The 27712-nt window shown below is 47.7% G+C and overlaps 1 protein-coding gene across 8 annotated transcripts in view; it reads left to right on the top strand.

The window, feature by feature from the left end:
- The window catches only part of GATAD2B (GATA zinc finger domain containing 2B), a 105759-nt gene extending 78382 nt beyond the window's left edge, over window positions 1-27377 (top strand). For 4 of the 8 annotated variants that reach the window (XM_077255063.1, XM_077255076.1, XM_077255070.1 and 1 more), the window contains exons 2-10: window positions 13699-14028; window positions 14151-14280; window positions 14368-14499; window positions 14581-14712; window positions 14796-14966; window positions 23306-23621; window positions 23722-23924; window positions 25002-25103; window positions 25183-25672. In XM_077255063.1, coding sequence (XP_077111178.1) covers window positions 13700-14028; window positions 14151-14280; window positions 14368-14499; window positions 14581-14712; window positions 14796-14966; window positions 23306-23621; window positions 23722-23924; window positions 25002-25103; window positions 25183-25506 — 1839 coding nt within the window. In that variant the 5' untranslated portion in view covers window position 13699 and the 3' untranslated portion in view covers window positions 25507-25672. Of the gene's footprint in view, window positions 1-13698; window positions 14029-14150; window positions 14281-14367; window positions 14500-14580; window positions 14713-14795; window positions 14967-23305; window positions 23622-23721; window positions 23925-25001; window positions 25104-25182 lie in introns of all 8 variants that reach the window. The other 4 variants (XM_077255103.1, XM_077255099.1, XM_077255083.1 and 1 more) reach the window with 2 other exon arrangements.
- The last annotated feature ends 335 nt before the right edge of the window (window positions 27378-27712 follow it).

Genomic DNA, 27712 nt, shown 5'->3' with positions numbered 1-27712 from the left:
GTGATTGTGGGAAGAGGAGATAAAAGGGGAGTAGAGAAGGAGATCTTGTGAGGATCGGAGGTTGCGTACAGGTAAGTACTGGGAGACGATGTCACAGATGTATGGAGGAGACAGGTTGTGGATGGCTTTGTATGTCATGGTTAGGGTTTTGTACTGGAGTCTCTAGGCAATGGGGAGCCAGTGAAGGGATTGACAGAGGGGAGAGGCCGGGGAATAGCGGGGGACAGGTGGATTAGTCGGGCAGCAGAGTTTAGAATAGATTGGAGGGGTGGAAGAGTGATAGCGGGGAGGCCACAGAGCAGGAGGTTGCGGTAGTCAAGGCGGGAGATGATGAGGGCATGGACTAGGGTTTTTGCAGATTCATGGTTTAGGAATGTACGGACCCGTGAACTATTATTGAGGTGAAGGCGGCAGGAAGTGGAAAGGGCTTGGATATGTGGTTTGAAGGAGAGATCAGTGTCAAGGATTACCCCAAGGCAGCGAGCTTGTGGGACTGGGAAAGTAGGCAGCCGTTATACTGTAATGAATAGGATCGTGGGGGGGGGGGGGGGGGGGGTCACGAGAGATGGGGGAAAGATGATGAATTCTGTTTTGTCCATGTCAAGGTTTAGAAATCTAGCGGAGAAGAAGGACGAAATAGCGGACATACATTGAGGGATTCTGGTTAGTAGGGTGGTGATATCTGGTCCAGAGATGTAGATCTGTGTGTCATCAGCATAGAGGTGATACTGAAAGCCGTGAGATTCTATGAGCTGTCCCAGGCCAAAGGTGTAAATGGAGAAGAGCAGGGGCCCTAGAACTGAACCTTGCAGGACTCCGACAGATGGGGGTGAGGTGAGGAGGTGGTGTGTGAGTGGGAGACGCTGAATGTCCTGTCTGTTAGGTATGAAGAGATCCAGGATAGGGCCAAGTCTGTGATGCCAAGGGATGAGAGTGTCTGTAGTAGTAGGGAATGGTCAACTGTGTCAGGCAGAGGACAGGTCCAGGAGGAGGGGGACAGAGTAGTGTCGCTTGCTCTTGGCGGTTAATAGGTCATTGGTGACCTTAGTTAGGGCAGTTTCAGTGGAGTGGTGTGACCAGACACCAGATTGTAAGCGGTCAAAGAGGGGGCAAAAAGAGAGGTGGGAGGACAGTTCAAGATGGACGTGTTGTTCCAGTAGTTTTGAGGCATAGGGGAGAAGTGATATAGGGCGATAGCTCGATACAGAGGATGGGTCAAGAGAGGGTTTTTTGAGGACAGGTGTATTGAGGCATGTTTAAAGCTTGAAGGGAAAACTCCAGTTGTTAGTGATACGTTGAAGAGATGGGTTAGGTTTTGGATGAAGACTGTGGCTAGGTTTGGGATGAAGTGGGATGGGATCGGGTCAAGTGCACAGGTGATGAGATGTGATCTTCAGAGTAGACTTGGGAGTCGATCATCTGTAATGGTAGAGAAGTTGGTTTTGGAGGTGGGGGGCTGGGCAGTTGGGAGGAAGGGCTCTGGGGGTTGTCGACCAAAACGGTCTCTGATGCTATCAATCTTCTACTTGAACTATATGCTATATACAGGGGAGATGACCTACTGGTATATACTATACAGGAGAGATGACATACAGGTATATACTATATACAGGAGAGATGACCTACAGGTATATACTATATACAGGAGGAGATGATATACAGGTATATACTATATACAGGGGAGATGACATACAGTAGGTATATACTATATACAAGGGAGATTACATATTATGCCCTAGTATTTATAAGCCAAAACCACGAGTGGGAGAAAAATACAGAAGTGGTGACATGTTTTTAATAAACGTTTCCTCTTATTGTTTTACTCCAAGTTGTTTTACTCCAAGTTATAGCTTAAAAATACTGACCAAATAACGTATATACTATATTCAGGAGCAGATGACATACAGGTTCAGTACAGACCAAAAGTTTGGACACACCTTCTGATTTAAAGATTTTTCTGTATTTTCATGAAGACTATAAAAATTGTATATTCACAATGAAGGCATCAAAACTATGTTAAGTATATAATTCCACATGTGTTAATTCAAAGTGTGAAACAACTGAAAATATATCTTATATTCTAGGTTCTTCAAAGTAGCCACCTTTTGCTTTGATGACTGCTTTGCACACTCTTGGCATTCTCTTGATGAGCTTCAAGAGGTAGTCACCGGAAATGGTCTTCCAACAACCTTGAAGGAGTTCCCAGAGATGCTTAGCACTTGTTGGCCCTTTTGCCTTCACTCTACGGTCCAGCTCACCCCAAACCATCTCGATTTGGGTTCAGGTCTGGTGACTGTGGAGGCCAGGTCATCTGGCGTAGCACCCCATCACTCTACTTCTTGGTCAAATAGCCCTTACACAGCCTGGAGGTGTGTTTGGGGTCATTGTCCTGTTGAAAAATAAATGATGGTCCAACTAAACACAAAGCGGATAGAATAGCATGCCGCTGCAAAATGCTGTGGTAGCCATGCTGGTTCAGTATGCCTTCAATTTTGAGTAAATCCCCAACAGTGTCACCAGCAAAGCACCCCCACACAATCACACTTCCTCCCTGCTTCACAGTACGGACCAGACATGTATAGTCCATCCGTTCACCTTTTCTGCGTCGCACAAAGACACGGTGGTTGGAACCAAAGATCTCAAATTTGGACTCATCAGACCAAAGCACAGATTTCCACTGGTCTAATGTCCATTCCTTGTGTTCTTTAGCCCAAACAAGTCTCTTCTGCTTGTTGCCTGTCCTTAGCAGTGGTTTCCTAGCAGCTATTTTACCATGAAGGCCTGCTGCACAGTCTCCTCTTAACAGTTGTTGTAGAGGTGTGTCTGCTGCTAGAACTCTGTGTGGCATTGACCTGGTCTCTAATCTGAGCTGCTGTTAACCTGCGATTTCTGAGGCTGGTGACTCGGATAAACTTATCCTCAGAAGCAGAGGTGACTCTTGGCCTTCCTTTCCTGGGGCGGTCCTCATGTGGGCCAGTTTCTTTGTAGTGCTTGATGGTTTTTGCCACTGCACTTGGGGACACTTTCAAAGTTTGCCCAATTTTTTGGACTGACTGACCTTCATTTCTTAAAGTAATGATGGCCACTCGTTTTTCTTTACTTAGCTGCTTTTTTCTTGCCATAATACAAATTATAACAGTCTATTCAGTAGGACGATCAGCTGTGTATCCACCAGACTTCTGCTCAACACAAGTGATGGTCCCAACCCCATTTATAAGGCAAGAAATCCCACTTATTAAACCTGACAGGGCACACCTGTGAAGTGAAAACCATTCTCGGTGACTACCTCTTGAAGCTCATCAAGAGAATGCCAAGAGTGTGCAAAGCAGTCATCAAAGCAAAAGGTGGCTACTTTGAAGAACCTAGAATATAAGACATAATTTCAGTTGTTTCACACTTTTTTGTTAAGTATATAATTCCACATGTGTTAATTCATAGTTTTGATGCCTTCAGTGTGAATGTACAATTTTTATAGTCATGAAAATACATAAAAATCTTTAAATGAGAAGGTGTGTCCAAACTTTTGGTCTGTACTGTAGATGCTATATACAGGAGTAGATGACACAGGTATATGCTATATACTGGAGGAGATGACACAGGTATATACTATATACATGAGATGACATACAGGTATATACAGGAGGAGATGACACACAAGTAAATACTATATACAGGAGGAGATGACACACAGGTAAATACTATATACAGGAGGAGATGACACACAGGTATATACTATATACAGGAGGAGATGAAACACAGGTATATACTATATACAGGAGGAGGTGACACAGGTATATACTATAGTAGATGGTGGCCCGATTCTAACGCATCGGGTATTCTAGAATATGTATGACCATGTAGTATATTGCCCAGCCACGTAGTATATTGCCCAGCCACGTAGTATATTGCCCAGCCACGTAGTATATTGCCCAGCCACGTAGTATATTGCCCAGACACGTAGTATATTGCCCAGCGACGTAGTATACAGCACAGAGCCACGTAGTATATTGCCCAGTGACGTAGGATACTGCACAGAGCCACGTAGTATATTGCACAGCGACGTATATTGGGCAGTCACGTAGTATATTGCCCAGCTACGTAGTATATTGCCCAGCCACGTATGTCACAGGTTTAAAAAATAAACATATACTCACCTTCCGCAGGCGCGTTGTAGTTCTGTCGCCTGTGTGGGGTGCAGGCGGCAGCTTCCGGTCCCAGGGTGTGATGTCGTCGCTGTCACGTGACCGTGACGTCACGGCAGGTCCTTCTCGCGCAGGTGCGCAGGACTTGTGGTGATGTCGCGGTCACATGACCGTGACGTCATGGCAGGTCCTTCTCCCAGACCATCCTTGCCACCAGAACGTGTCGCTTGCATGGACCGGCCGGAGCATCGCGAGGAGCGGGAAAGGCGGCGGAAGGTGAGTATATAATGATTTTTTATTATTTTTAACATTAGATGTTTTTACTATTGACGCGGCATAGACTGCGTCAATAGTAAAAACTTGGTCACACAGGGTTAATAGCGGCGGTAACGGAGTGCATTACCCACGGCATAACGCGGTCCGTTACTGCCGGCATTAACCCTGTGAGAGCGGTGACCGGAGGGGTGTATGCGGGCGCCGGGCACTGAGTGCGGGGAGTAAGGAGCGGCCATTTTCTTCCGGACTGTGCGCGTCGCTGATTGGTCGTGGCAATGGTCGTGGGCGTTTTGCCACGGCCAATCAGCGACTTTGATTCCATGACAGAGGCAGCAACCAATGAATATCCGTGACAGACAGAAGGACAGACAGAAAGACGGAAGTGACCCTTAGACAATTATATAGTAGATACAGGAGGAGATGACACACAATTACTAAATACAGGAGATGACACACAGGTATATACTTTATACATGAGATAGCATACAGGTGTATACTATATACAAGGGGAGATGACCTACGGGTATATAATATATACAGGGGAGATGATATACAGGTATATACTTTACACAGGAAGAGATTACATACAGCTATATACAGGAGGAGAGGACATACAGGTTTATACTAGATACAGGAGGAGAGGACATACAGGTATGTACTATATACAGGGGAGATGGTGTGAGGGGGAATAGTCTTAGTTACTTACCGTTAACAGTATTTTTCGTAGCCCATGACAGCACCCACGAGAGAGGGGATCTGCCCTTCAGGAACAGGAAACCTACAGATACAAAAGGGCGGCACCTCTCCCACGCATCAGTTGGATTACAGAGCTCGAGAAGGACCACCATGATTAATGGCAAAAATATATACAATACTCAAATGACTAACTACTTCACACAAGTGAACCTTATAAGAGGAAGAAGTGCACACCCAACGTGAAAAGGGAGGGAATGTAAGGTTGCTGTCATGGGCTCCGAAAAATACCGTTAACGTTAAGTAACTAAGAATTTACTCGGTCCCCCATGAGCGCACCAATGAGAGAAGTAATAACTATTTTGGTAGGGATCACAGCCTTCAGCACCTTTATACCGAAGGAGAGGTCCGAGGAAGCACCCAAGTCTAACCTATAATGATTGTAAAAAGTGGACGGAGAAGACAAAGTAGCCGCCTTACATATTTGGCCAATGGAGACTTCCGATCTCTCTGCCCATGAGGCTGCAATGGATCGAGTGGAATGCACCCTCAGCTTCTCTGGTGTTGGCCTGCCACTCTATATATACGTTAGAGAAATAGCTTCCCTAATATCCATCTAGCCAACGTGCTCTTAGACACCATAAGACCCTTCCTAACATTTTGAAAGGAGACAATGCATTGTCTTTCTTCCAAGAATCAGTGACCGACAGGTACTGAAGAGATCTCCTGACATCCAAAGTATGAAGCTTCCTTTTTTTTCTGGTTAGTAGGGTTGGGGAGAAAAGAAAGAAGAACTATTTCCTGAGACCTGTGAAAACTGGAAGCTACCTTAGGCAAGTAGACTGGATCGGGCCTAAGTACTGCCCTATCATCTTGGAACTATGTATATGGCGGGAGTCTAGAAAGCTCCTGGATGTCACTCACCCTCCGTGCTGATGTCAATACCACCAGGAAGGTTACCTTAAGGGAGAGTATCCTCACAGAGGCCAAAGCGATGGGCTCAAAAGGGGCTTCTGTCAAGGCCATGAGTACTAAGTTTAAATCCCACGGCATAAACCTTGCTCCATGTATGGGTCTGGACCTGCCAACTGCTTTAATAAATCTACTGACCCAGTAGTTACAAGCAATGTCCCAACTGAATAGAGCCTCCGGGGCTGACACCTGTATCTTAAGGGTACTGGTGGAAAGACCCATGTCCAGACCTTTCTGAAGAATTTCCAGGATTTGAGCTATTGGAATCCCCTCCCCGGCTCTAAACTTTGTGGTATGTAAACATTTCTTCCAGGTCCTAGCATAGATCCTGGTTGTAATCTTTTTCCTACTTTTCAGAGGAGTAGTTATCAAGTTCGGGGAAAAACCTCTATCTCTCGCAAGAAACCTCTCAAACTCCACGCCGTCAGATGGAGGCCTGCCACCTGAAGATGGTAGACTGGGCCCTGGGAGAGGAGAGCCGGGATTTCCGCCAGCACCAATGGATCGGACATCGACATTGTTACATGTTACGGAACCACTCAGCACCCAGAATATGTTGTGCAGTTATATGTATGAATAATAGGTTCCATGTGAAATGCATCAGCCCACAGGCTGCGCCCCTGGGCAGAGGGGACAAGATATCCCCCTTCTGTCCTCCCCCCACCTTTGTAATTCCCACAGTAAATATCGGCAGGCTCCGGCCCCCTGCGGCTATTGTAATGTACTGTATGTCTGGCCTGCTGCTTTTCTATTGGCCTGCCCTCTGTATCTGTGTAATATATTTTGTGTCCTGTGAATAAAGTGTTGTGAGACTGGAAATACGTGGAGAATCAGTCAGCTTTTATATGCTCTCATGTAATCAAGGAATTCCAGCCAGCGTCCTTCATTCAGACTCCAGCCAAAGCAAAGTGGACCTCCTGAAACACAGGGTGGTACTGAAAGAGGTACCCCAGCTTGGTAGACCCCGTTACAGACATGGTCCTGAGACATGAGAGCCATGCCCTCTTGGGCCAAAAAGGAGCGATCACTGTATCCTTGCTTTGTCCTTCCTGATCTTTTTCACTACTTGGAGGTAACAGGGATAAGGGAGGAAAGGCGTATGCCAGACTGAAGTTCCATTTTCACAGGAAGGCATCTACTGCCAGCGGGCCTTCTCTGGGATCCAGAAAACAGAATTGTCTCACTTGCCTGTTCTTCCTAGTAGCGAAGAGGTCCATGTCCGGCTGACCACATCTCCGTACAATCTGGCCGAAGATGGCTTTCTTTAGTGACCATTCCCCCTGCTTTAGCAAGTTGCAACTTAAAAAGTCTGCCCTGGTATTGTTTTTTCCTTTTATATGTAGTGCTGTCAATGTCTCTCTGCTAACTGGAACAGGCGTTCTGTTGTTTCCATTAGAGGTGTGGAACGAGTCCTGCCCTGGTGGTTGATATAGGCCACTGCCACCTGATTGTTGAAAAGGACTCGCACGTGATGACCCTGCAGATATACAAGGAGTCTCTTAACTGCCAGTTGTACTGCTGTACTGTTGTGACTTCTAATTCCTTTTAAGTTACAAGAACTCTCTATCTCATGGTGCTCCCATAGACCCTGGACCATGACTTCCCCCAAATGAGCCCCCAACCCGAAGGGCTTGCGTCCATGGTGACTATACGGGTTATATTATTGCCCCAGGGAACCCCCAAGCCACCATCTAAGGGATTTTGCAGAAACCCGGGACAAAGTCAGCTGACCCTGCAAGAAAACCCCAAGGCTTCTATCATTCAATAAGACGTCTCTTTGTAGAGACCTTGTATGAAACACTGCCCACTTTGACCGCAGGGATGAAAGGTGATAGGGAACCCAACAGGGACATAGCTTTTCTGAAGGACATAGTAGGGTTGTTAGAAGCCCTCAGAACCTGTTTCTCTGAGTCCAAAATTAGGCCCAAAACTTGCTGTACAACCGCGATTTCTCAACATTCAGTAGCCACCCTAAGCGTTCAAGAGCGGACATTGTCTTCTGTAACTGATGTAGACAATGGTCGGCTGTTCTAGCTATAATAAGGAAGTCATCTAGGTAGGGAATGATAAGGATGTTGGACTCACGTAGGTGTGCCATAACTTCAGCTACAACCTTAGTAAACCCACGAGGAGCGACCGCCAGGCCAAAGGGAAGGGCCCTATACTGGAAGTGAGGGACCGAAACTGCCACTTTAACGAAACGCTGATAAGGTACATGATAGTAAGCATCCTTTAGATCTAGTACTACCATAAACCAGTTTTCAAACATCAATTTTATTGCTGAACCAATAGTTTTCATCTTAGGGACGCTTTACCAGAAAATTGAGGGATTTAAGATTAATGATGGTTCTGAAGGAACCATCCGGTTTCCAAACCAAAAATAGGGAAGAGTAAAATCCTGTGCCTTTCTCTGCTTCTGGAACCTCTAACAGGACCTCTTTACTATATAGTTCATGGACTTTCGATTCTAGGGCAGCCTGCTCTGAGGAAGAAGACTGGAAGGGAGTAACCCTGAACTTATCCCGTGGATTACAAGTAAATTTTAACTTGAGTCCTGATGAGATCAGACCCAAAATCCAATTACTACTGGAAATTTTAGACCAGGCAGGGTAGAAGGCCGCTAGCCTACCCCCCACGGGCACCGCTAGTCACTGGGATGGTTCATTATGTTCCCGTGAAGAGCCTCGAAACATAAACTCTGTACCTTTTCTCTTCCTTTCATCCCATTTAATTCGTTCTCTGGAAGGTCTCCTACGATTGAACCTTCTCATACTGAAAGGATGTCGGTAGGAAGGGGTCGGTAAGCTGCATAATTTCTTTTTATCATCCCCTGCTTTGTCTAAAAGCTCATCTAGGACTGGACCAAAGAGGTACTCTCCCTCACATGGAATGAAGCAAAGTCTGGACCTGGCCTGAATATCCTCCGGCCAGCATTTTAACCACAGTGCCCTCTGAGCCGCGTTGGATAGTCCTGCTGCCCTAGCCGCATCCTAACAGAGTCTTCTGAAGCGTCGGCTAGGAAAGCTGCAGCCCCCTGAATTATTGGTAAGGCGTTCAAGATAGACTCCTGCGGGGCTCCTTCTTTCCACTGAGAATGCAGTTGATCCAGCCAAACCATCATGGATCTGGCTGTACAAGTGGATGCCACCGCAGGCCTCAGGGAGCCAGCTGACATTTTCCACGCCCCCTTAAGGAAAGTGTCCGCTTTTTTGTCTAGAGTATCCTTCAAGGAACCCAGATCCTCAAAAGGCAGGGAAGATTTTTTTCGATGCTTTAGCTACCGCCGCTTCCAGTTTTGGGGCCTTTATCCCATCTATTCGCCATGGGATCCTCAAAGGGATACCTTTCGTTTAAATGCTGGAGGCAAGGGGCCCCTTTTTTCCGGCCTCTTCCATTCACGGCCGACCAGGCTCTGAATCTTACTACTCAGTGGAAAGGACCTATGCTTTCTTGGATCTAATCCACCAAACATTAAGTCCTGCACAGAACACTGCGGCTTGGAATCTGCCACCCCCATTGTAGACCTGATCGCTTTTACTAATTTGTCCATGCGGTCTAAGGGAAAACAGAGCCAGCAAGAGTCCTCCTCAGAAGAAGACCAAGGAGAAGCCCCCGAGGAATCTTCAACCCTTCCAAGGATAGGAGAGAAATCTGTAAGACTTGCTTTACTTCCACTCCCCTTCCCCTTCCTGAGATAGGGACTTTAAGAACTCCTTCACCTCCGTCCTAATAATCTCCCTCAGGATTGTGAAGTCGGTGTCTCCTCCCCTACCTGCAGGAGGGGGAAACATGAGGCACTGCAATCTAATCTAGAGGCCAACTGCCCCCCCCTTTAACCTGTCCCCGTCTGCTGTGCACAAGGCTGACATCACTTTTTCAGGAAAGAATCTGGCAGGGGGCATCTACAGAGGGCACACTCCACTGTGTCTCGATTTCCCAGAACATTTCTTCCCCTAGTAAGACAGAAAATAAGGGGGAGACTGCATCACCGATTTTACTTTCACGAAGATCTCTTACCCGTGTTGAAGTTAGTAAATACTGGATCACGTGGGGGACCTCTCTCAGCCGGTGCTGCTGATTTCTCCATCCTGGAGGAGCTCCTGCGGCTGGATTGACCACTTTTCCAGCTATTACCCACTTCCGGGGTTTTTTGTCAGACCGTACGGGGCTTCTGAGACATCTGTTGCTCCATAGCCCGCTGCAGCTGGTCCTCCTGCTGCTCAGAAGGAGCCTCTGTCACATCCATCATAAAAATCGCACAGAAGCTTAGATGCAGGTGTTTCTAGGCTTTTTCAAGGTATCTCCCCGCACGCGACTGCGGCATTATTGTGGAGCAAAAGGCCGGTATCCAGCTTCCGGGACTGACCCTAGGCCCCGCCGCCAATGCGTCACCACTGTGACCCCCAATGAGGCCGCAGCACCGCGCCGGAGGACCGCCCAAGGACGTCACCAGCCGGGCCTCCGACCCACCCCAGAGATGCCACACCACGAGACCCGGAAGACGCCGCAGCACGCTGGAGAGCGCAGGCCAGGAGGCACCACCGTGGCGCTTCCAGGGACCCCGCACTGGCTGAGGTAGGGGACCCCTGCTACCTAAAACCGACAGGTCGGGCCTGGGATCTTGATGAATCCTCCAGGTATCTGTAGGAACCCCGTCCTCCTAAGGAACAGGAAACCAACTGATGCGTGGGAGAGATGCGATCCTTTTGTATCTGTAGGTTTCCTGTTCCTGAAGGACTGATCCTCTCTCTAGTTAGTGCTGTCATGGGCGACCGAATAAATGATGCGAGTGAGGGGAAAATGAGAGGTGAGGTGCTATAACTAACCACAGTTAGTTACTATGCCCGGGCTCTTCAACTAGTCTATATAAAGCTCTGTGTGTGTATGTATCATGCGACGCCCACTCCGCATAGCCCCTCCCATTCAGTTGACAGTATCACACAGGATAGCATTAGATAAACAGCTAAGCAGACAGTATCACACAGGATAGGATTAGATACACAGCTCAGCAGACAGTAACACAGCACAGGATTAGATACGCAGCTCAGCCGACAGTAACAAGATAGGATTAGATGCACAGCTCAGCAGACAGTATCACACAGGATAGGATTAGATGCACAGCTCAGCAGACAGTATCACACAGGATAGGATTAGATGCACAGCTCAGCAGACAGTATCACACGGGATAGGATTAGATACACAGCTCAGCAGACAGTATCACACAGAATAGGATTAAATGCACAGCCTGCATAAACTCTTTAGCACCTATTCTGCTTTTGAAAAATTTAGATCCACTAAAGCTGTGTAATAGAGCAAGACTCTTGATTAAGAACCTGTTTACACATGTAATTGAAGCAACCATTTTGACAGGATGTTCCAAAGCAGAGGACATTTTCATTTCAAGAATTCCACTCATTCCATCTGATTTTCCTTTTGATTTTAAACGCCTCCAGTTTCCAGTTCGACTGTCATTTGCAATGTCCATTAACAAGGCTCAGGGACAGTACTTGAAAGTAGTAGGGATCGATTTGCAGTCTCCATGCTTTTCTCACGGTCAACTTTACCTGGTCTGTTCAAGAGTTGGAACTGCCAAAAATCTGTTCATCTTTGCACCGGAAGGAAAAACCCAAAATTTTGTTTATCAACAGGCTCTTGAATGAGTTGAAAATAAAATACTATCAATACTTGGGTAATCATTTAGTTAATTTGTGTTGCAAATCTGTAGTGTTGAACATATGATGTGAAATGTTTTTATGTGCAATATAATCATTCTAATTTGTTATAACTAACCACAGTTAGTTACTATGCCCAGGCAATGCTGGGCTCTTCAGCTAGTTATATATAATAACCAGCGCTGACTGATCCGTCCTGATAATATCCGGTCACTGATCCCTGTATATTATACAGGTCCTTCTCAAAAAATTAGCATATAGTGTTAAATTTCATTATTTACCATAATGTAATGATTACAATTAAACTTTCATATATTATAGATTCATTATCCACCAACTGAAATTTGTCAGGTCTTTTATTGTTTTAATACTGATGATTTTGGCATACAACTCCTGATAACCCAAAAAACCTGTCTCAATAAATTAGCATATTTCACCCGTCCAATCAAATAAAAGTGTTTTTTAATAACAAACACAAAAAAACCATCAAATAATAATGTTCAGTTATGCACTCAATACTTGGTCGGGAATCCTTTGGCAGAAATGACTGCTTCAATGCGGCGTGGCATGGAGGCAATCAGCCTGTGACACTGCTGAGATGTTATGGAGGCCCAGGATGCTTCAATAGCGGCCTTAAGCTCATCCAGAGTGTTGGGTCTGGCGTCTCTCAACTTTCTCCTCACAATATCCCACAGATTCTCTATGGGGTTCAGGTCAGGAGAGTTGGCAGGCCAATTGAGCACAGTAATACCATGGTCAGTAAACCATTTACCAGTGGTTTTGGCACTGTGAGCAGGTGCCAGGTCGTGCTGACAAATGAAATCTTCATCTCCATAAAGCATTTCAGCCGATGGAAGCATGAAGTGCTCCAAAATCTCCTGATAGCTAGCTGCATTGACCCTGCCCTTGATGAAACACAGTGGACCAACACCAGCAGCTGACATGGCACCCCACACCATCACTGACTGTGGGTACTTGACACTGGACTTCAGGCATTTTGGCATTTCCTTCTCCCCAGTCTTCCTCCAGACTCTGGCACCTTGATTTCCGAATGACATGCAAAATTTGCTTTCATCAGAAAAAAGTACTTGGGACCACTTAGCAACAGTCCAGTGCTGCTTCTCTGTAGCCCAGGTCAGGCGCTTCTGCCGCTGTTTATGGTTCAAAAGTGGCTTTACCTGGGGAATGAGGCACCTGTAGCCACACCAGACTCAGTCCACTGCTTCCTCAGGTTTTCCAAGGTCTGGAATCGGTCCTTCTCCACAATCTTCCTCAGGGTCCTGTCACCTCTTCTCGTTGTACAGCGTTTTCTGCCACATTGTTTCCTTCCAACAGACTTACCATTGAGGTGCCTTGATACAGCACTCTGGGAACAGCCTATTTGTTGAGAAATTTCTTTCTGGGTCTTACCCTCTTGCTTGAGGGTGTCAATGATGGCCTTCTTGACATCTGTCAGGTCGCTAGTCTTACCCATGATGGGGGTTTTGAGTAATGAACCAGGCAGGGAGTTTTTAAAAGCCTCAGGTATATTTTGCATGTGTTTAGAGTTAATTAGATTAGGGTAATAGGTCGTTTAGAGAACCTTTTCTTGATATGCTAATTTATTGAGACAGGTTTTTTGGGTTATCAGGAGTTGTATGCCAAAATCATCAGTATTAAAACAATAAAAGACCTGACAAATTTCAGTTGGTGGATAATGAATCTATAATATATGAAAGTTTAATTGTAATCATTACATTATGGTAAATAATGAAATTTAACACTATATGCTAATTTTTTGAGAAGGACCTGTATATAATAACCAGCGTTTACTTGTCCGTCCTGATAATATCCGGTCACTGTTAATTTCCTGTCCGTGTTATAATGTCTTCCCTTTTGGTGTTCGAATATTATACGCGTCTGTCTGTATATTGTGTTATAATTGATGTCTCGTCTTTGTGTAGGATGGACAGAGTTACAGAAGACGCCTTGCGTCTTAATCTGCTGAAACGAGGCTTGGAGCAACCGGATGACCGTGAAGATGTTTTGGCCAAGCAGCTTAAGATGGAGGGACACGAGGCCATGGAGCGGCTGAAGATGTTGGCGTTATTGAAGAGAAAAGACCTTCCAGGGCTTGAGCTGTCGCACGATCACGCGGCCAAACAGGAGGGACTGAAGCTGTACGATGAGAAGATGAACGGGAATCTGCGGCCTCACGTGGACTCCCGGCCGATGGTGAGACACGGCAAGGAGAATATCATCGAGGAACCAGTGGACATGAGCTCCAGGCGGAGGTGAGATGGCGAGGTTCATTGCCTTGTATCGGCACATTCTCCATATGTATGGCACTGACTCCAATCTGCAGGGTTGTGTCACCCTGGCAAGTGCCCTCTGTGAGCCGTCTCTTTTCCACCAGTGACCAGGACCGAGCAGGACTGACTCCTTCTCCGGACGTCATTGTACTGTCCGACAATGAAGCCTCCAGCCCCCGATCCTCCTCCCGATTAGAAGACCGCATTAAGGGAGCAAATCTGGACATTTTCAAGGTAGAATCATGCATGCCACCCCTTGTCCGTCCCGTCACTCTAGCTGGCTCTGAACTCCTGATGCCATATTATAACCTCTCCCCCCAGGGTAAGACTCTAGAGGAGCGGCAGCAGCTCATCAAACAGCTGAAGGATGAGCTGCGTCTGGAGGAGGCGCGACTAGTCCTGCTGAAGAAGCTGCGGCAGAGTCAGCTCCAGAAAGAGAACGTCCTGCAAAAGGTGAGTTTTCTGAAGACCCCTATGTGCCCGACCCACCACACCTGCCAGGCATCGCCTTACCCGTCACATCTATCTTTCCAGACTCCTATTGTACAGAATGCAGCAACCATTGTACAGCCGTCTTCAGCCCACATGGGGCAGCCCAGCATCACAAAAGTGCCGTCACGGGCGGGCGCTCCAGGCCTGGAGGTGCAGAATCTGAGGAGCGTCCAAGTAAGCGAAGACCATGTTGTTGAAGCCAAAAAGCACAATGAGGTCAGACTACAGCATGTTTCCTTTGAATGTTACCCCTCTAGACTCACAGTGTCATCAGATCGTCCTCCAATGCCCCTCTACCCCACATGATGATGTCCCAGAGAGTCATAGCTCCGAACCCAACCCAGCTCCAGGGGCAGTGTGTGCCGCCGAAGGCCACGCTGATCCGCAACAGCACACCAGGCATGACTCAAGCACTAAATTACCCCCAGGTAAGGTACCCGCGTGTTATTATTTATATAGCACCATTGACTCCATGGTGCTGTATTTGAGACGGGGTGCATACATAATACATTTATCGCTTAAAGTAAACTAACAATGGTAGACTGGTATAGAGGGGAGAGGACCCAGCCCCTGCTGCCATACAATCTACAGGATGTTTGGGAAGGAGACAGTAGGTTTGGGAGTTCAGTGGCTCTGGCGATGATGAGGAGGCAGTGGGGTCATTGCAGGTGGTATATTTCTTGAAGAGATGGGTTTTCAGGTTCCATCTCAAGGATCCACATATAGGGGATAATCAGACATGTTTGGGCACAGTATTCCAGAGGATGGGGGATATTCGAGAGAAAGTCTTGGAGGCAACTGTGTGAGGAGTAAATATGAGTTAAGGAGAGAAATAGGTCTTGGGAGGACTGGATATTACGTGGGATGATTTACGGAGGAGAAAGGTTATGGACAGCCTTGTAGGTCAGTGTTAGTAGCTTGAACTCGATGCGCTGGAATATTGTGAGCCAGTGAATGGACTTACAAATGGGGAAGCAGGTGACTAACGAGAGAGATTAATTAGGCAAGCAGAGTTAAGCACGGACTGGAGAGGTGCGAGAGTGTTACAAGGGAGGCCACAGAGGAGAATGTTGTAGTAGTCCATGCTGGAGACTGAGGTCATGCACAAACACTTTAGTAGATTGAGGGTTGAGGAAAGGATGGATTCTGGAAATAGTTTTGAGCTGGAGGTGACATGATGTGGTGAGAGCTTGGATGTGCTGCTTGAAGGACAGGACAGAGTCAAGAGTTAAGGTACCTTCACATTAAGCAACGCTGCAGCGATAGCGACAACGATGCCGATCGCTGCAGCGTCGCTGTTTGATCGCTGGAGAGCTGTCACACAGACCGCTCTCCAGCGACCAACGATGCCGAGGTCCCCGGGTAACCAGGGTAAACATCGGGTTACTAAGCGCAGGGCCGCGCTTAGTAACCCGATGTTTACCCTGGTTACCAGCGTAAAATGTAAAAAAAACAAACAGTACATACTTACATTCGCGTCCCCCGGCGTCCGCTTCCTGCACTGACTGAGCGCCGGCCCTAACAGCAGAGCGGTGACGTCACCGCTGTGCTGTACTTTCACTTTCACTTTACGGCGCTCAGTCAGTGTGGGAAGCGGACGCCGGGGGACGCGAAGGTGAGTATATACTGTTTGTTTTTTTACATTTTACACTGGTAACCAGGGTAAACATCGGGTTACTAAGCGCGGCCCTGCACTTAGTAACCCGATGTTTACCCTGGTTACCAGTGTAAAACATCGCTGGTATCGTTGCTTTTGGTGTCAAACACGACGATACACGCCGGTCTGACGACCAAATAAAGTTCTGAACTTTGTTCAACGACCAGCGATATCACAGCAGGATCCTGATCGCTGCTGCGTGTCAAACTAAACGATATCGCTAGCCAGGACGCTGCAACGTCACGGATCGCTAGCGATATCGTTAAGTGTGAAGGTACCTTTACTCCGAGGCAGCGGATTTCCGGTACAAGGGATTATCAGGTCAGGTAGGGAAGATATTCAAGATTGAGGAAAGATTATGAGGTCAGATTGAGCTTCAGAAAGTGAGAGGAGATGGAGGATAATGCTGATAGACACTTTGGGATTCTGGACAGCAGAGAGGTAGATCTGAGTGTCAGCGTACAAATGCTACTGGAAGCCATAGGACTTTGAGTTGTCCCAAGCCAAGGGTATAGATGGAGAAGAGTAGTAGTTCTAGGACAAAGTCTTCAGGAAGTCCAACAGAGAGGGAGGGATCAGGAGGTAGTGTGTGAGTGAGAGACACTAAATGTGCGGTTGGTAAGGTATGAGGAGATCCAGGATAGGGCAAGGTCTTTGATGCCAAAGGAAGAGAGGATGTGTAGTAGAAGGCAGTGGTCAACTGTGTTGAAGACAGAGGACAAGTCTAGAAGGAGGAGTATAGAGAATTGTATGCCCGCTTTTGCTGTAAGTTGTTAGTAATGGAGATGGGCAGACTTCAGGATGGGCAGGTTCAGCCGAACGGTTACAAAAAGTTTGGGTACCAGAACAATACCCGAACCCAGAGCCCATTCACTTGAATGGGGGCCCCGAATATCCAGTGTTTGCCACGCTATCATGTGCATGGCAACGTGTCAAACACCGCTTCTGATTGGCTGTGAAATCATTCCCGCCGGTCAGAGAGCTGCAGTTCCCACGCTGTCAAAAGACAAGCGTGAGTGCTCAACTGTGATCGGATGTATAAAATTTACCTCCGGTCACTGGTGTCAGCGGATGGGACAACTGCTCCCATCATCCGACGCCTGCTGCCACTAATAACAGCAAGAGCAGGAGCGGCTGAAGGGGGTATTCATTAGCTGACTCTTGCGCTGCAAATAATAAAAAAACAAAATGGCGTGGGTTTCCTTTGTATTTTTGATAACCAGGCAACGCTCACAGCTGGGGGCTGCAACCATCAGCTGTCAGCTTCAGCAAGGCTGGTTATCAAGCATAGAGGGGTCCACACACCGTATTTTCAACCTGGACGATTCCAAGATGCGACCGTCCAGGCTGAGAACCACTAGTGAATGAGCTGTTGTGAGCGAGTGTCAGTGACTAGCGGTGACGTCATCAAGGTTACCGCTGTTGACTGAGGTCACTTCCTGGTGAAGTTTGTGTTCGGTGTCCGTGCCCGAACAGTAGGTGTTCGGTACAGACCCTGAACTTTACGGTTCGGGTTCGCCCATCTCTAGTTAGTAATTTTGGTCAGGACAGTTTCAGTGGAATGATGGGGACGGAAGCCAGATTGTCAAAGAGCAAGTTAGATGAGAGGTGGGAGGAAAGTTCAGCAAGGACATGCTGCTCATGGAGTTTGGAAGCAAAAGGGAGCAGCGATATCGGGTGATAGCTGGACATAACGGTCAGGTCAAGGGATGGCTTTTCAGGATAGGCGTGATTGTACCATGTTTGAAAGCAGAAGGGAAGTTACCAGAAGCTAGTGATAGGTTGAAGAGATGGTTTAGGGATGGGATGAATGTGGTGGGGAGGTTGGGGAGGAGATGGGATGGGATGTGGTCAAGTGGTGAGGTGTGATCTGAAAAGGAGACGCGTAAGCTCTCCTTCAGTGATGTTGGAGTGGGAGGTTATGGAGGGGGGAAGGGCAACAAAGGGGTTGTGGTGGTCCTATAATAAACACTTGCCTTGTTTGGTCTATCTTATTTTTGAAGTGTGCGGCAAAGTCACCAGCAGAGATGAGGGAGGTTGGCAGGGGCAGTGGTGGCCGGAGGAGGGAGTTAAAGGTTTAATAACTGTTTGGGGATGTAGGATACGGAAGATACGAGGGTTGTGAAGTAGGCCTGTTTAACAGAGGTGAAGGCTGATTTCAATGCGAGTGTTGCCTGTTTGAATGTGGTGAAGTCATCTTGTGAATGTGTTTTCTTCCAATGCCGCTCCGCAACCCTGGACACTTGCCGAAGCTTTTTAGTGGTGTTATTGTGCGTGTGTGTCCATCGATTCGTCGCACTTTGTCATGCACAAGAAGGGTGACTGCGTCAATAGCTGATGTAAGATTGGCTTTGTAGAAAGCGGTGGCATTGTCTGTCATGAAGTGGTTAAAAAGGGTATGTGTCCATGGTCCGGAATCCCAGCTCTTTGGATGCAGCGGATACCCCGCTCTACCCAAATCGCTGCCCCCTTTTGTACGCGCAATGATTCCGCCTGTGTTCATTGAGCCATGCGGAATCACCGCATCCTATACATAGACTATGTTATTTATCTTGCGGAAACCGAGCGCAAGATAGACATGATGCGGTCTAGAAAGACGTGCCGCATGTCTGGTTATGCAGGTCTGCCACCTGCGTGTTTGTACGCATAAAACCCTCCACGATGCTGTGGATTGGCTGCTGCGGCTGTACGCAGCGTCCAATCCGCAGCAAATACTGTCAGTGTGAAAAGCAAAATAATCTTTTAGTTATGATACCTTTTAATGGCTAACAAAAATAAACTAAATTATGTTAAACAGCAGCTTTCAGGACTACTTGGGTCACTTCCTCGGGCATTGTGTAACAAAGTTTCTCAAGAAACACAATATATGCAAAAACAAACAACAGCAAAAAGAAAAAGGCATGGTATAATAAATGAACATTTAAATAAACAAACTGAGCTCAGAGAATGAATCCTTAATTGGATTAGATTAGTGGTGGGAAAGTTTTGTAGTCCGATTATCCAAGTAACATCAGATTTAGTCCGGTATTGATGGAGTCAAAGACTTTAATAGGTTTGTGTCCTAGACACAAGATAAACAATATAAAAGTTGTAATATTAACAGGCAATTTTAAATAATAAAAGCAGTGCAGGGTTTGGGAATACACACGTATTAAAGTCTTTGATTCCATCCACACAGGACTAAATCTGTCAGAAGGATTTATGACTCACTACAGAATCTGCGGAATCTGCTCCAGAGACAATGAGGGCACCAGGCCTCTGCTCCAGAGACAGTGAGGGCACCAGGCCCCTGCTCCAGAGACAGTGAGGGCACCAGGCCCCTGCTCCAGAGACAGTGAGGGCACCAGGCCCCTGCTCCAGAGACAGTGAGGGCACCAGGCCTCTGATCTTACTTGGATATTGGGACTATAAAACTTTCACAACACTAATCTTAAGGTACCTTCACACGAAACGACATCGCTAGCGATCCGTGACGTTGCAGCGTCCTCGCTAGCGATATCGTTTCGTTTGACACGCAGCAGCGATCAGGATCCTGCTGTGATGTCGCTGGTCGCTGAATAAAGTCCAGAACTTTATTTGGTCGTCCGATCGCCGTGTATCGTTGTGTTTTGAAAGCAAAAGCAACGATACCAGCGATGTTTTACACTGGTAACCAGGGTAAACATCGGGTTACCAAGCGCAGGGCCGCGCTTAGTAACCCGATGTTTACCCTGGTTACCAGCGTAAAAGTAAAAAAAACAAACAGTACATGCTCACCTGCGCGTCCCCCAGCCTCTGCTTCCTGACACTTACTGAGCGCCGGCCCTAAAGTGAAAGTGAAAGCACAGCGGTGACGTCACCGCTGTGCTGTTAGGGCCGGAGCTCAGTCAGTGTCAGGAAGCGGACGCTGGGGGACGCGCAGGTGAGCATGTACTGTTTGTTTTTTTTACTTTTACGCTGGTAACCAGGGTAAACATCGGGTTACTAAGCGCGGCCCTGCACTTAGCAACCCGATGTTTACCCTGGTTACCCGGGGGCCTCGGCATCGTTGGTCGCTGGAGAGCGGTCTGTGTGACAGCTCTCCAGCGATCAAACAGCGACGCTGCAGCGATCGGCATCGTTGTCGCTATCGCTGCAGCGTCGCTTCGTGTGAAGGTACCTTTATCCAATTAAGGATTCAGTTTCTGAGCTCAGTTTGTTTTAAGTGTCCATTTATTTTACCATGCCTCTTTTATTGTTGTTGTTTGTTTGCGTATATATTTGTGTTTCTTCAGAAACTTTGTTATATCATGCCTGAGGAAGGGACCAAAGAAGTCTTGAAAAAAAAAAAACACACACCTGTGCATCTGCCATTTTATTTGGGTCTGCTGCACCCTGTCAGTGCAATAGTATTGAGGCCCATTTAGACAGGTAAGCATCTCTGCCTGTTTTTGGTGGGGGTTTTTTCAAATTTTGGAGGATTTTTTTCCTCTTTTGGTGGTTTTTCACCTAAGAAGTCTTGAAAGCTTGCTTTGTAACGTCATTTATTTTATTTTTGTTGGCCATTAAAAGGTATCATAACTAGAAGATTATCTTGTTTTTCACATGAAGTGAAGAAATAGACACCAGTGGTAGATTAGAGTCAGAGTGTGTGTGAATGTCTAGATGTGCCATGTTTCTGCGTGGTTGTGCTAGTTACTGGATATTGTTGAGGAGGACCAGGATGAGAATGTGAGTATATGGTCCAGCAACAAAAGAAAAGTACTGCTGTAAGGTATGCACACTACACCAAAAACTGAATGAAAAAAGGTGATATATTTTAGTGGCACACAATACAAAGTGAATTAAAACATACCGTATATACTCGAGTATAAGCCGAGATTTTCAGCCCAAATTTTTGGGCTGAAAGTGCCCCTCTCGGCTTATACTCGAGTCATGATCGGTGGTGGGGTCGGCGGGTGAGCACTGTCATATACTTACCTGCTTCCGGGGCTCCTGTCGCTCCCCCTGCACGTCACACTGTCTCCGGGTGCTGCAGCCTCTTCCCCTGAGCGGTCACGTGGGACCGCTCATTAGAGAAATGAATAGGCTGCTCCACCTCCCATAGGGGCGGAGCCGCCTATTCATTTCTCTAATGAAGCGGTGCCGGTGACCGCTGATAGAGGAAGAGGCTGTGGCACCGAAGACAGGCAGGGGGAAGGAGCGGGACGCCGGGAGCAGGTAAGTATCGCATATTCACCTGTCCTCGTTCCACACGCCGGGCGCTGTCTCCATCTTCCCGGCGTCTCTCCGCTCTGACTCTGCAGGTCAGAGGGCGCGGTGACGCATATAGTGTGCGCGGCACCCTCTGCCTGATCAGTCAGTGCGGAGAGACGCCGGGAAGATGGCGCCGAGGAGCTGCAAGCAAGACAGGTGAGTATGTGTTTTTTTTTTTTATTGCAGCAGCAGCAGCACAGATTTATGTGGAGCATCTATGGGGCAATGGTGCAGAGCACTATATGGCAGAGCTATGGGGCAACGGTGCAGAGCACTATATGGCACAGCTATGGGGAAACGGTGCAGAGCACTATATGGCAGAGCTATGGGGCAACAGTGCAGAGCACTATATGGCAGAGCTATGGGGCAACGGTGCAGAGCACTATATGGCACAGCTATGGGGCAACAGTGCAGAGCACTATATGGCACAGCTATGGGGCAACGGTGCAGAGCACTATATGGCACAGCTATGGGGCAACGGTGCAGAGCACTATATGGCACAGCTATGGGGCAACGGTGCAGAGCACTATATGGCACAGCTATGGGGCAACGGTGCAGAGCACTATATGGCACAGCTATGGGGCAATGGTGCAGAGCACTATATGGCACAGCTATGGGGCAACGGTGCAGAGCACTATATGGCACAGCTATGGGGCAACGGTGCAGAGCACTATATGGCACAGCTATGGGGCAACGGTGCAGAGCACTATATGGCACAGCTATGGGGCAACGGTGCAGAGCACTATATATATGGCACAGCTATGGGGCAACGGTGCAGAGCATTATATATATGGGGCAACGGTGCAGAGCATTGTATATATGGCACAGCTTTCTATGGAGCATCTATGGGGCCATAATGAACGGTGCAGAGCATTATATATGGCACAGCTTTATGTGGAGCATCTATGGGGCCATAATGAATGGTATGGAGTATCTTTCTAATTTTGAAATTCAGCGGTACCTGCTGCATTTTCCACCCTAGGCTTATACTCGAGTCAATAAGTTTTCCCAGTTTTTTGTGGCAAAATTAGGGGGGTCGGCTTATACTCGGGTCGGCTTATACTCTAGTATATACGGTAAGTAAAAAAACAACATGGTGCAACCACTCAAGCCCCTACATGAGAAACCAGGTATGAGATCTGGACATGGTATATGTAAACATGTATTTCAAAGAGTTAGAGGTAATAGAGCAAAGGTCCTGAATAATGGGATGAAATGAGTAAATAATAACATGGAAAACCTCCCAAAATCTATCAAGTATTAACCAACAAAACCCTTATCATTGAAGATATAAATCAGTTATACATTTCATGATCCATGGGCATTCATGTCATATGTATAAGCACAAGGAAACTAGGACCCTGATGTTAACCCCTGTGGAAAAAAAAAGTCATAATAGGCAAAGGTCCAAATGCAATCAAATGGAATGCCGCAGTTCATAAAGGGCTAAAAGGCCCATGACTGAGATCAGTGGAACCAAAGCCCCATGACTGAGGTAAAAGCGGCCAAAGCAAGAACACTTACACAAGTTCAGTGGGAAGTGCCGCCACAGAGGGAGTCCTAGCAGAAAGGGGGGCTGGAGTGGAAGACCCGAAAGGTGGCCCACGCGTATCGCCGTATCGTGTACGGTTTCGTCAGGGGAAGGGCTCAGATTGCGGCCAAGTCAGTATATATACCTGAGAGTCTGTGCTGAATAGCACGCCGAAGTTGGCCAGTGAGAATATGGTCGTCAGATAGGGGGAGAGGGGAGGTTATGAGCAGTGTAGGGGAGCAAAGACTAGTATAAGATCTAATGTATGTCTCTCTGTGTGGGTGGCTGAGTGTTATAGCCAGTGCTGGCCACCTCTCGCTTTGTATCTGATATTTCGGTAATTATTTGTTGTTCTGTCACTCCAGACCAGCTCCTCAGTCCCCTGTCAGCGTAACTCGTCCTCGTCGGCCATGTACATGAACTTGGGCTCTCATATGCAGGCGGGTCCTGTGAACAGAGTGTCTTCCCCACTTCCCAGCCCCAGTGCCATGGCTGATCCTGTCAGCTCTCAGGCAGCTGCTAAACTGGCTCTACGGAAACAGCTGGAGAAGACTCTGCTGGAGATTCCCCCACCAAAGCCTCCGGCGCCACTGCTCCACTTCCTGCCAAGTGCTGCCAACAGTGAATTCATCTACATGGTGGGACTAGAGGAGGTGGTACAGAGTGTCATAGACAGCCAAGGTAGGTGTGATGCCCATTGGCATCCTGGAGATAATGCCCAGCGGCATACTGGAGATGTGATCAGACTGGTTCATTGTATGGTAACTCTGCCACCCTGCAGGTAAAGGCCACTCCTCGCTCTTACACATGGACCCCTTCACGTGTGCCCAGTGTCGTACTGACTTCACCCCTCACTGGAAACAGGAGAAGAGTGGGAAGATCCTGTGCGAGCAGTGCATGACGTCCAACCAGAAGAAGTCTCTGAAGGCCGAGCACACAAACCGGCTTAAAAATGCCTTTGTCAAAGCTTTGCAGCAAGAGCAGGTAAAAAAATGCTGAGTTTGGTCTACACTTCGGTCCTCCCAACTCCTGGTCCTCTCCTTGGTCTCTCCTCCTTCTCCAGGTTCTCTCTTTCATCTCGCCTCATCATCCTCAAGGTCTTCTCCTAGGTCTCACCTTTTCCTTGTCCCAATCCTTTCATTTGTCTCACCTACTCCCTGTCTTCCCCTCGGTCTCACTTCCTCCTCATCCCTGTCTTCTCCTCGGTCTTGCTTCCTCCTCATCCCTGTCTTCTCCTTGGTCTTCCTTTCCCCTCATGCCTGTATTCTCCTCTGTCTCGCTTCATCCTCATCCCTGTCATCTCCTCGTTCTCTCTACCTCTTCATTTTCCCAGTCCTCGCCTCGGTCTCACTACCTGTTCGTTGTCCCAGTCCTCTCCTCGGTCTCCCTACCACTTCGTTGTCCCTGTCCCCTCCTTGGTCTCGCTACCTCTTTGTTGTCCCAGTCCTCTCCTTGGTCTTGCTACTTCTTTGTTGTCCCAGTCCTGTCCTTGGTCTCACGCCTCCTCCTCCTGATCCATTCCTTGGTCTCGCGCCTCCTCCTCCTGATCCATTCCTTGGTCTCGCACCTCCTCCTCCTGATCCATTCCTTGGTCTCGTGTCTCCTCTTCCTGATCCATTCTTTCGTCTCGAACCTCCTCCTACTATTCCTCCTTGGTCTTGCTGCCTACTCCTCCCGGTCATCTGCTTGTTATTGCTGCCTCCTCTTCCCTTTTGTTCTGCCTCCTGCTCTCACATCTTGCCTGCTCCTGCTGCTCTTCTCAGTCTTGCCTTTTCCTCATTCCGGTTCTCTCTTTGGTTTTGCTGCCTCTTTCTAATGGTGTTCTCCTTGGTCTTGCCTCTTCCCACGGTTTGCCTCCTCTTCCCGGTCCTTTCCATGGTATCGCCTTTTTTTCATCTCGGTCTTGTTCTTGCTGCCTCCTGCTCCGCCCGGTTGTCTCCTCTGTGTTGCTTCTTCTTATGGCTCGCCACCTCCCACTCTTGCAGTTTGGATTTTCCTTGTGCTCTCCTCCTTAGTTTTGTCTCTGTTAGGCATGACATCTTGTACGTTTTGGTTTTGCAGGAGATTGAGCAGAGATTACAGCACCAGGTGTCGTTATCTCCGGGCACTCCACCTACAGTCACCAAGCAGGAGAGCATCATCAGACATCACTCCATGCGGCAGGTATGATGCCAGGGGTATGGATATCTGCAGTTTCGCCCTGAGAGATGATCCTACTAACCTCTTTTTATATCTCCTACAGGCCCCACAGCCGCAGAGCACGCTTCAGAGAGGGATTCCTACCGCCCGGTCTATGTTGTCTAACTTTGCACAGGCTCCTCAGTTGCCTGTGGCTGGCAGTTTGCTTGGCATGCCGGGTATGGATCTGTTCAGGGTGTACAATTTTGGTGATATTCTATGGCTGTTCTATATTAAATTATTCTTCTTGGCAGGTGTGAACATCGCATACCTTAATGCTGGAATGGGAGGACACAAGGCGGCAAGCCTGGCAGACCGGCAGCGGGAATACCTCCTGGACATGATCCCCCCACGCTCCATATCCCAGTCCATCAGTGGGCAGAAATAACCCTTGGCTTCCTTCCCGCAGCTAGTGGACATTACTGGCGATGGGGCCTGGTACCCGCCAGCCCTTCCCCCACCCTAGAGCAGCTTCTCCTGGTTCCGTGTTTGTGCTTTTGCCCCTTTTTTCAGACTGGCTTTGATTTTTGATTTTTTTTTTCATATATATATATTTTTTTGCTGGTGTCGCCTCCATCACACAGAACGTTTCTCATGATGGATGGGGACCTGTGGGATGAGTGTACCGGGCAGGGATGTGGCCCCGCAGCCGCCGGCAGGTGCTGATTATGCTGCCAGTGACTTTGTGTGGGGGGCAGTGCAGAGGAATGACCCATAGTGACGCTGTGTCTATCTCACGCTCTGCAGTGCAGAGTATTACTTTCCGTTAAACGGAAGAGGTCTGTCCTCCATCATCCGGCTGTAATGGACAGGCCTCTGCCACCCTGCCCGGCACCAGCAGCCTGCACTTCATGCTATAGGACGGTGGACGGACCCTTAACCACCACCACAAGCTGTCTTTGCACTAATTGCTTTTGCCTGTAGGGCTGAGATCAGGGCCCCGGTGATTGGCGGCCATTATTTGGAGCCACCGATGGAGGAGGATGACATGAGCTACAACCCCCATAAGTGTTGAGAAGAAGCAGTATTGCGGCCGTTGTGAGGGTTGGGCACCCAGTGTCGCCTTTCCCACCAGATGCCACCCTTCTGTACTGTGCTTTGGGGATGCGCACAGTATAAATATCTATCGCCCCAGTTGTATTACAATGTGGACGGAAATCGTCTGAAAGCACTTAACTCTATAAACGCTCACCGCTGGGCGTTCTCTGCACCGTGGAATTATCAGTATTACTACGACAACGCTGCTCACTGTACAACAAACTTGGATGTGTAGGTGGTGGCGCGCGCTGGGGCCTGTCGCCACTCCCCTGCTTGCTGGGACCTCTCGTGGTCTTTGCTGTACGATCGTCTTGTGGATGGCAGTGTATAATGGATGGGATTAATCTGTTTCCTGAGGACAGGCCCTTGTGTGTTTTTTCTTTTTACTGGCCCTCCGTGCTTTTTCAATATGGCAGATGCGCAGCAAAATGGGGATCAGTCCAATATGTCACTTCAGAACCTGCAACCCCCATCATCCTGGGCAGCTAACTCTGGTGGGTGCTGTAGTTTGCATTTCACGTTAGTTTTTTTATTTTGTGATCTGAAGGTGCTGCAGAGGCGTCCGGCGATGAACCGTCCCCTCCCCCTCACTTTTATGCAATGATGTTTTATTCCCTCCTCTTTCCCCCATTCTCCCCAGTTGGGAGTTTTGGTTCTTTATAAGAAAACGATGAAACATTATTATAATTATTTTGCTTGGGGTTTGATGAAACTTTTCTGTTCTCGATGTTTTAAAAAAAAAAAAAAAAAAAACTTAAAAAAAAAAAGGAAGAAAAAAGTTATTTCTGAAGAAAATGAAAAAACAAAAGCTGACAAATTGTACATTATGTAAAAAAGAAAAAAAAAAGTCCAAACGCAAAGCAGAGCTTCATGGTGTGCGTCACAGTGTATCGTAGTCTGTGTACCCCGTGCAGTGCGCCAAAGCCAGCGTTGCTGCATTCTTCACCCTGTGATAATGGATGGGAGTGGCGCTGACTATGGCGCAGTGTTATGATTTCCCCCATTTCTTTTGGGTTTCCACAGTGTTCGGAGGACGTTCTCCATGTGTCGCCCTCCTGCGCTCGTCAGTGATCGAATCTGCAGATAAAAAAAAAAAAATGGAAAACTAAGAACTAACACTCATTTTTGGAGTATTAAAAAAGAAAAAAAAAAAAGACAACCCTTTGTAATATTTATCACTTGCTAGCTGCGTTTAATAAAGAAGGAACAGTTTATAACTTGTTACGCTGTTGTCACTTATTTTGATGTATGGGAAGAAGCAACTCCATCTGCCACAGTTTCTCACGAACTTCTGCCCCGGCTGCCATCATCTTTCGGATTTAGTCTGCCGTCGTCTCGCGAACTTCTGCTGCGGTCCCAGCTGCCATCGTCTCTGACTTCTCTCAGCACAAGGGACTAGGATGGATATATGGGGGGAGCAGCACAAGGGACCAGGATGGATATGAGGGGGGAGCAGCACAAGGGGCCAGGATGCATATACAGTGCCTACAAGTAGTATTCAGCCCCCTGCAGATTTCGCAGGTTTAATAAGATGCAAATAAGTTAGAGCCTTCAAA

This window comes from Ranitomeya variabilis, chromosome 1 (assembly GCF_051348905.1).
Source record: "Ranitomeya variabilis isolate aRanVar5 chromosome 1, aRanVar5.hap1, whole genome shotgun sequence".
Lineage (NCBI taxonomy): Eukaryota > Metazoa > Chordata > Amphibia > Anura > Dendrobatidae > Ranitomeya > Ranitomeya variabilis.
The sequence above is the reverse complement of the archived record's forward strand: the minus strand, read 5'-3'. Positions and strand labels throughout refer to the sequence as shown.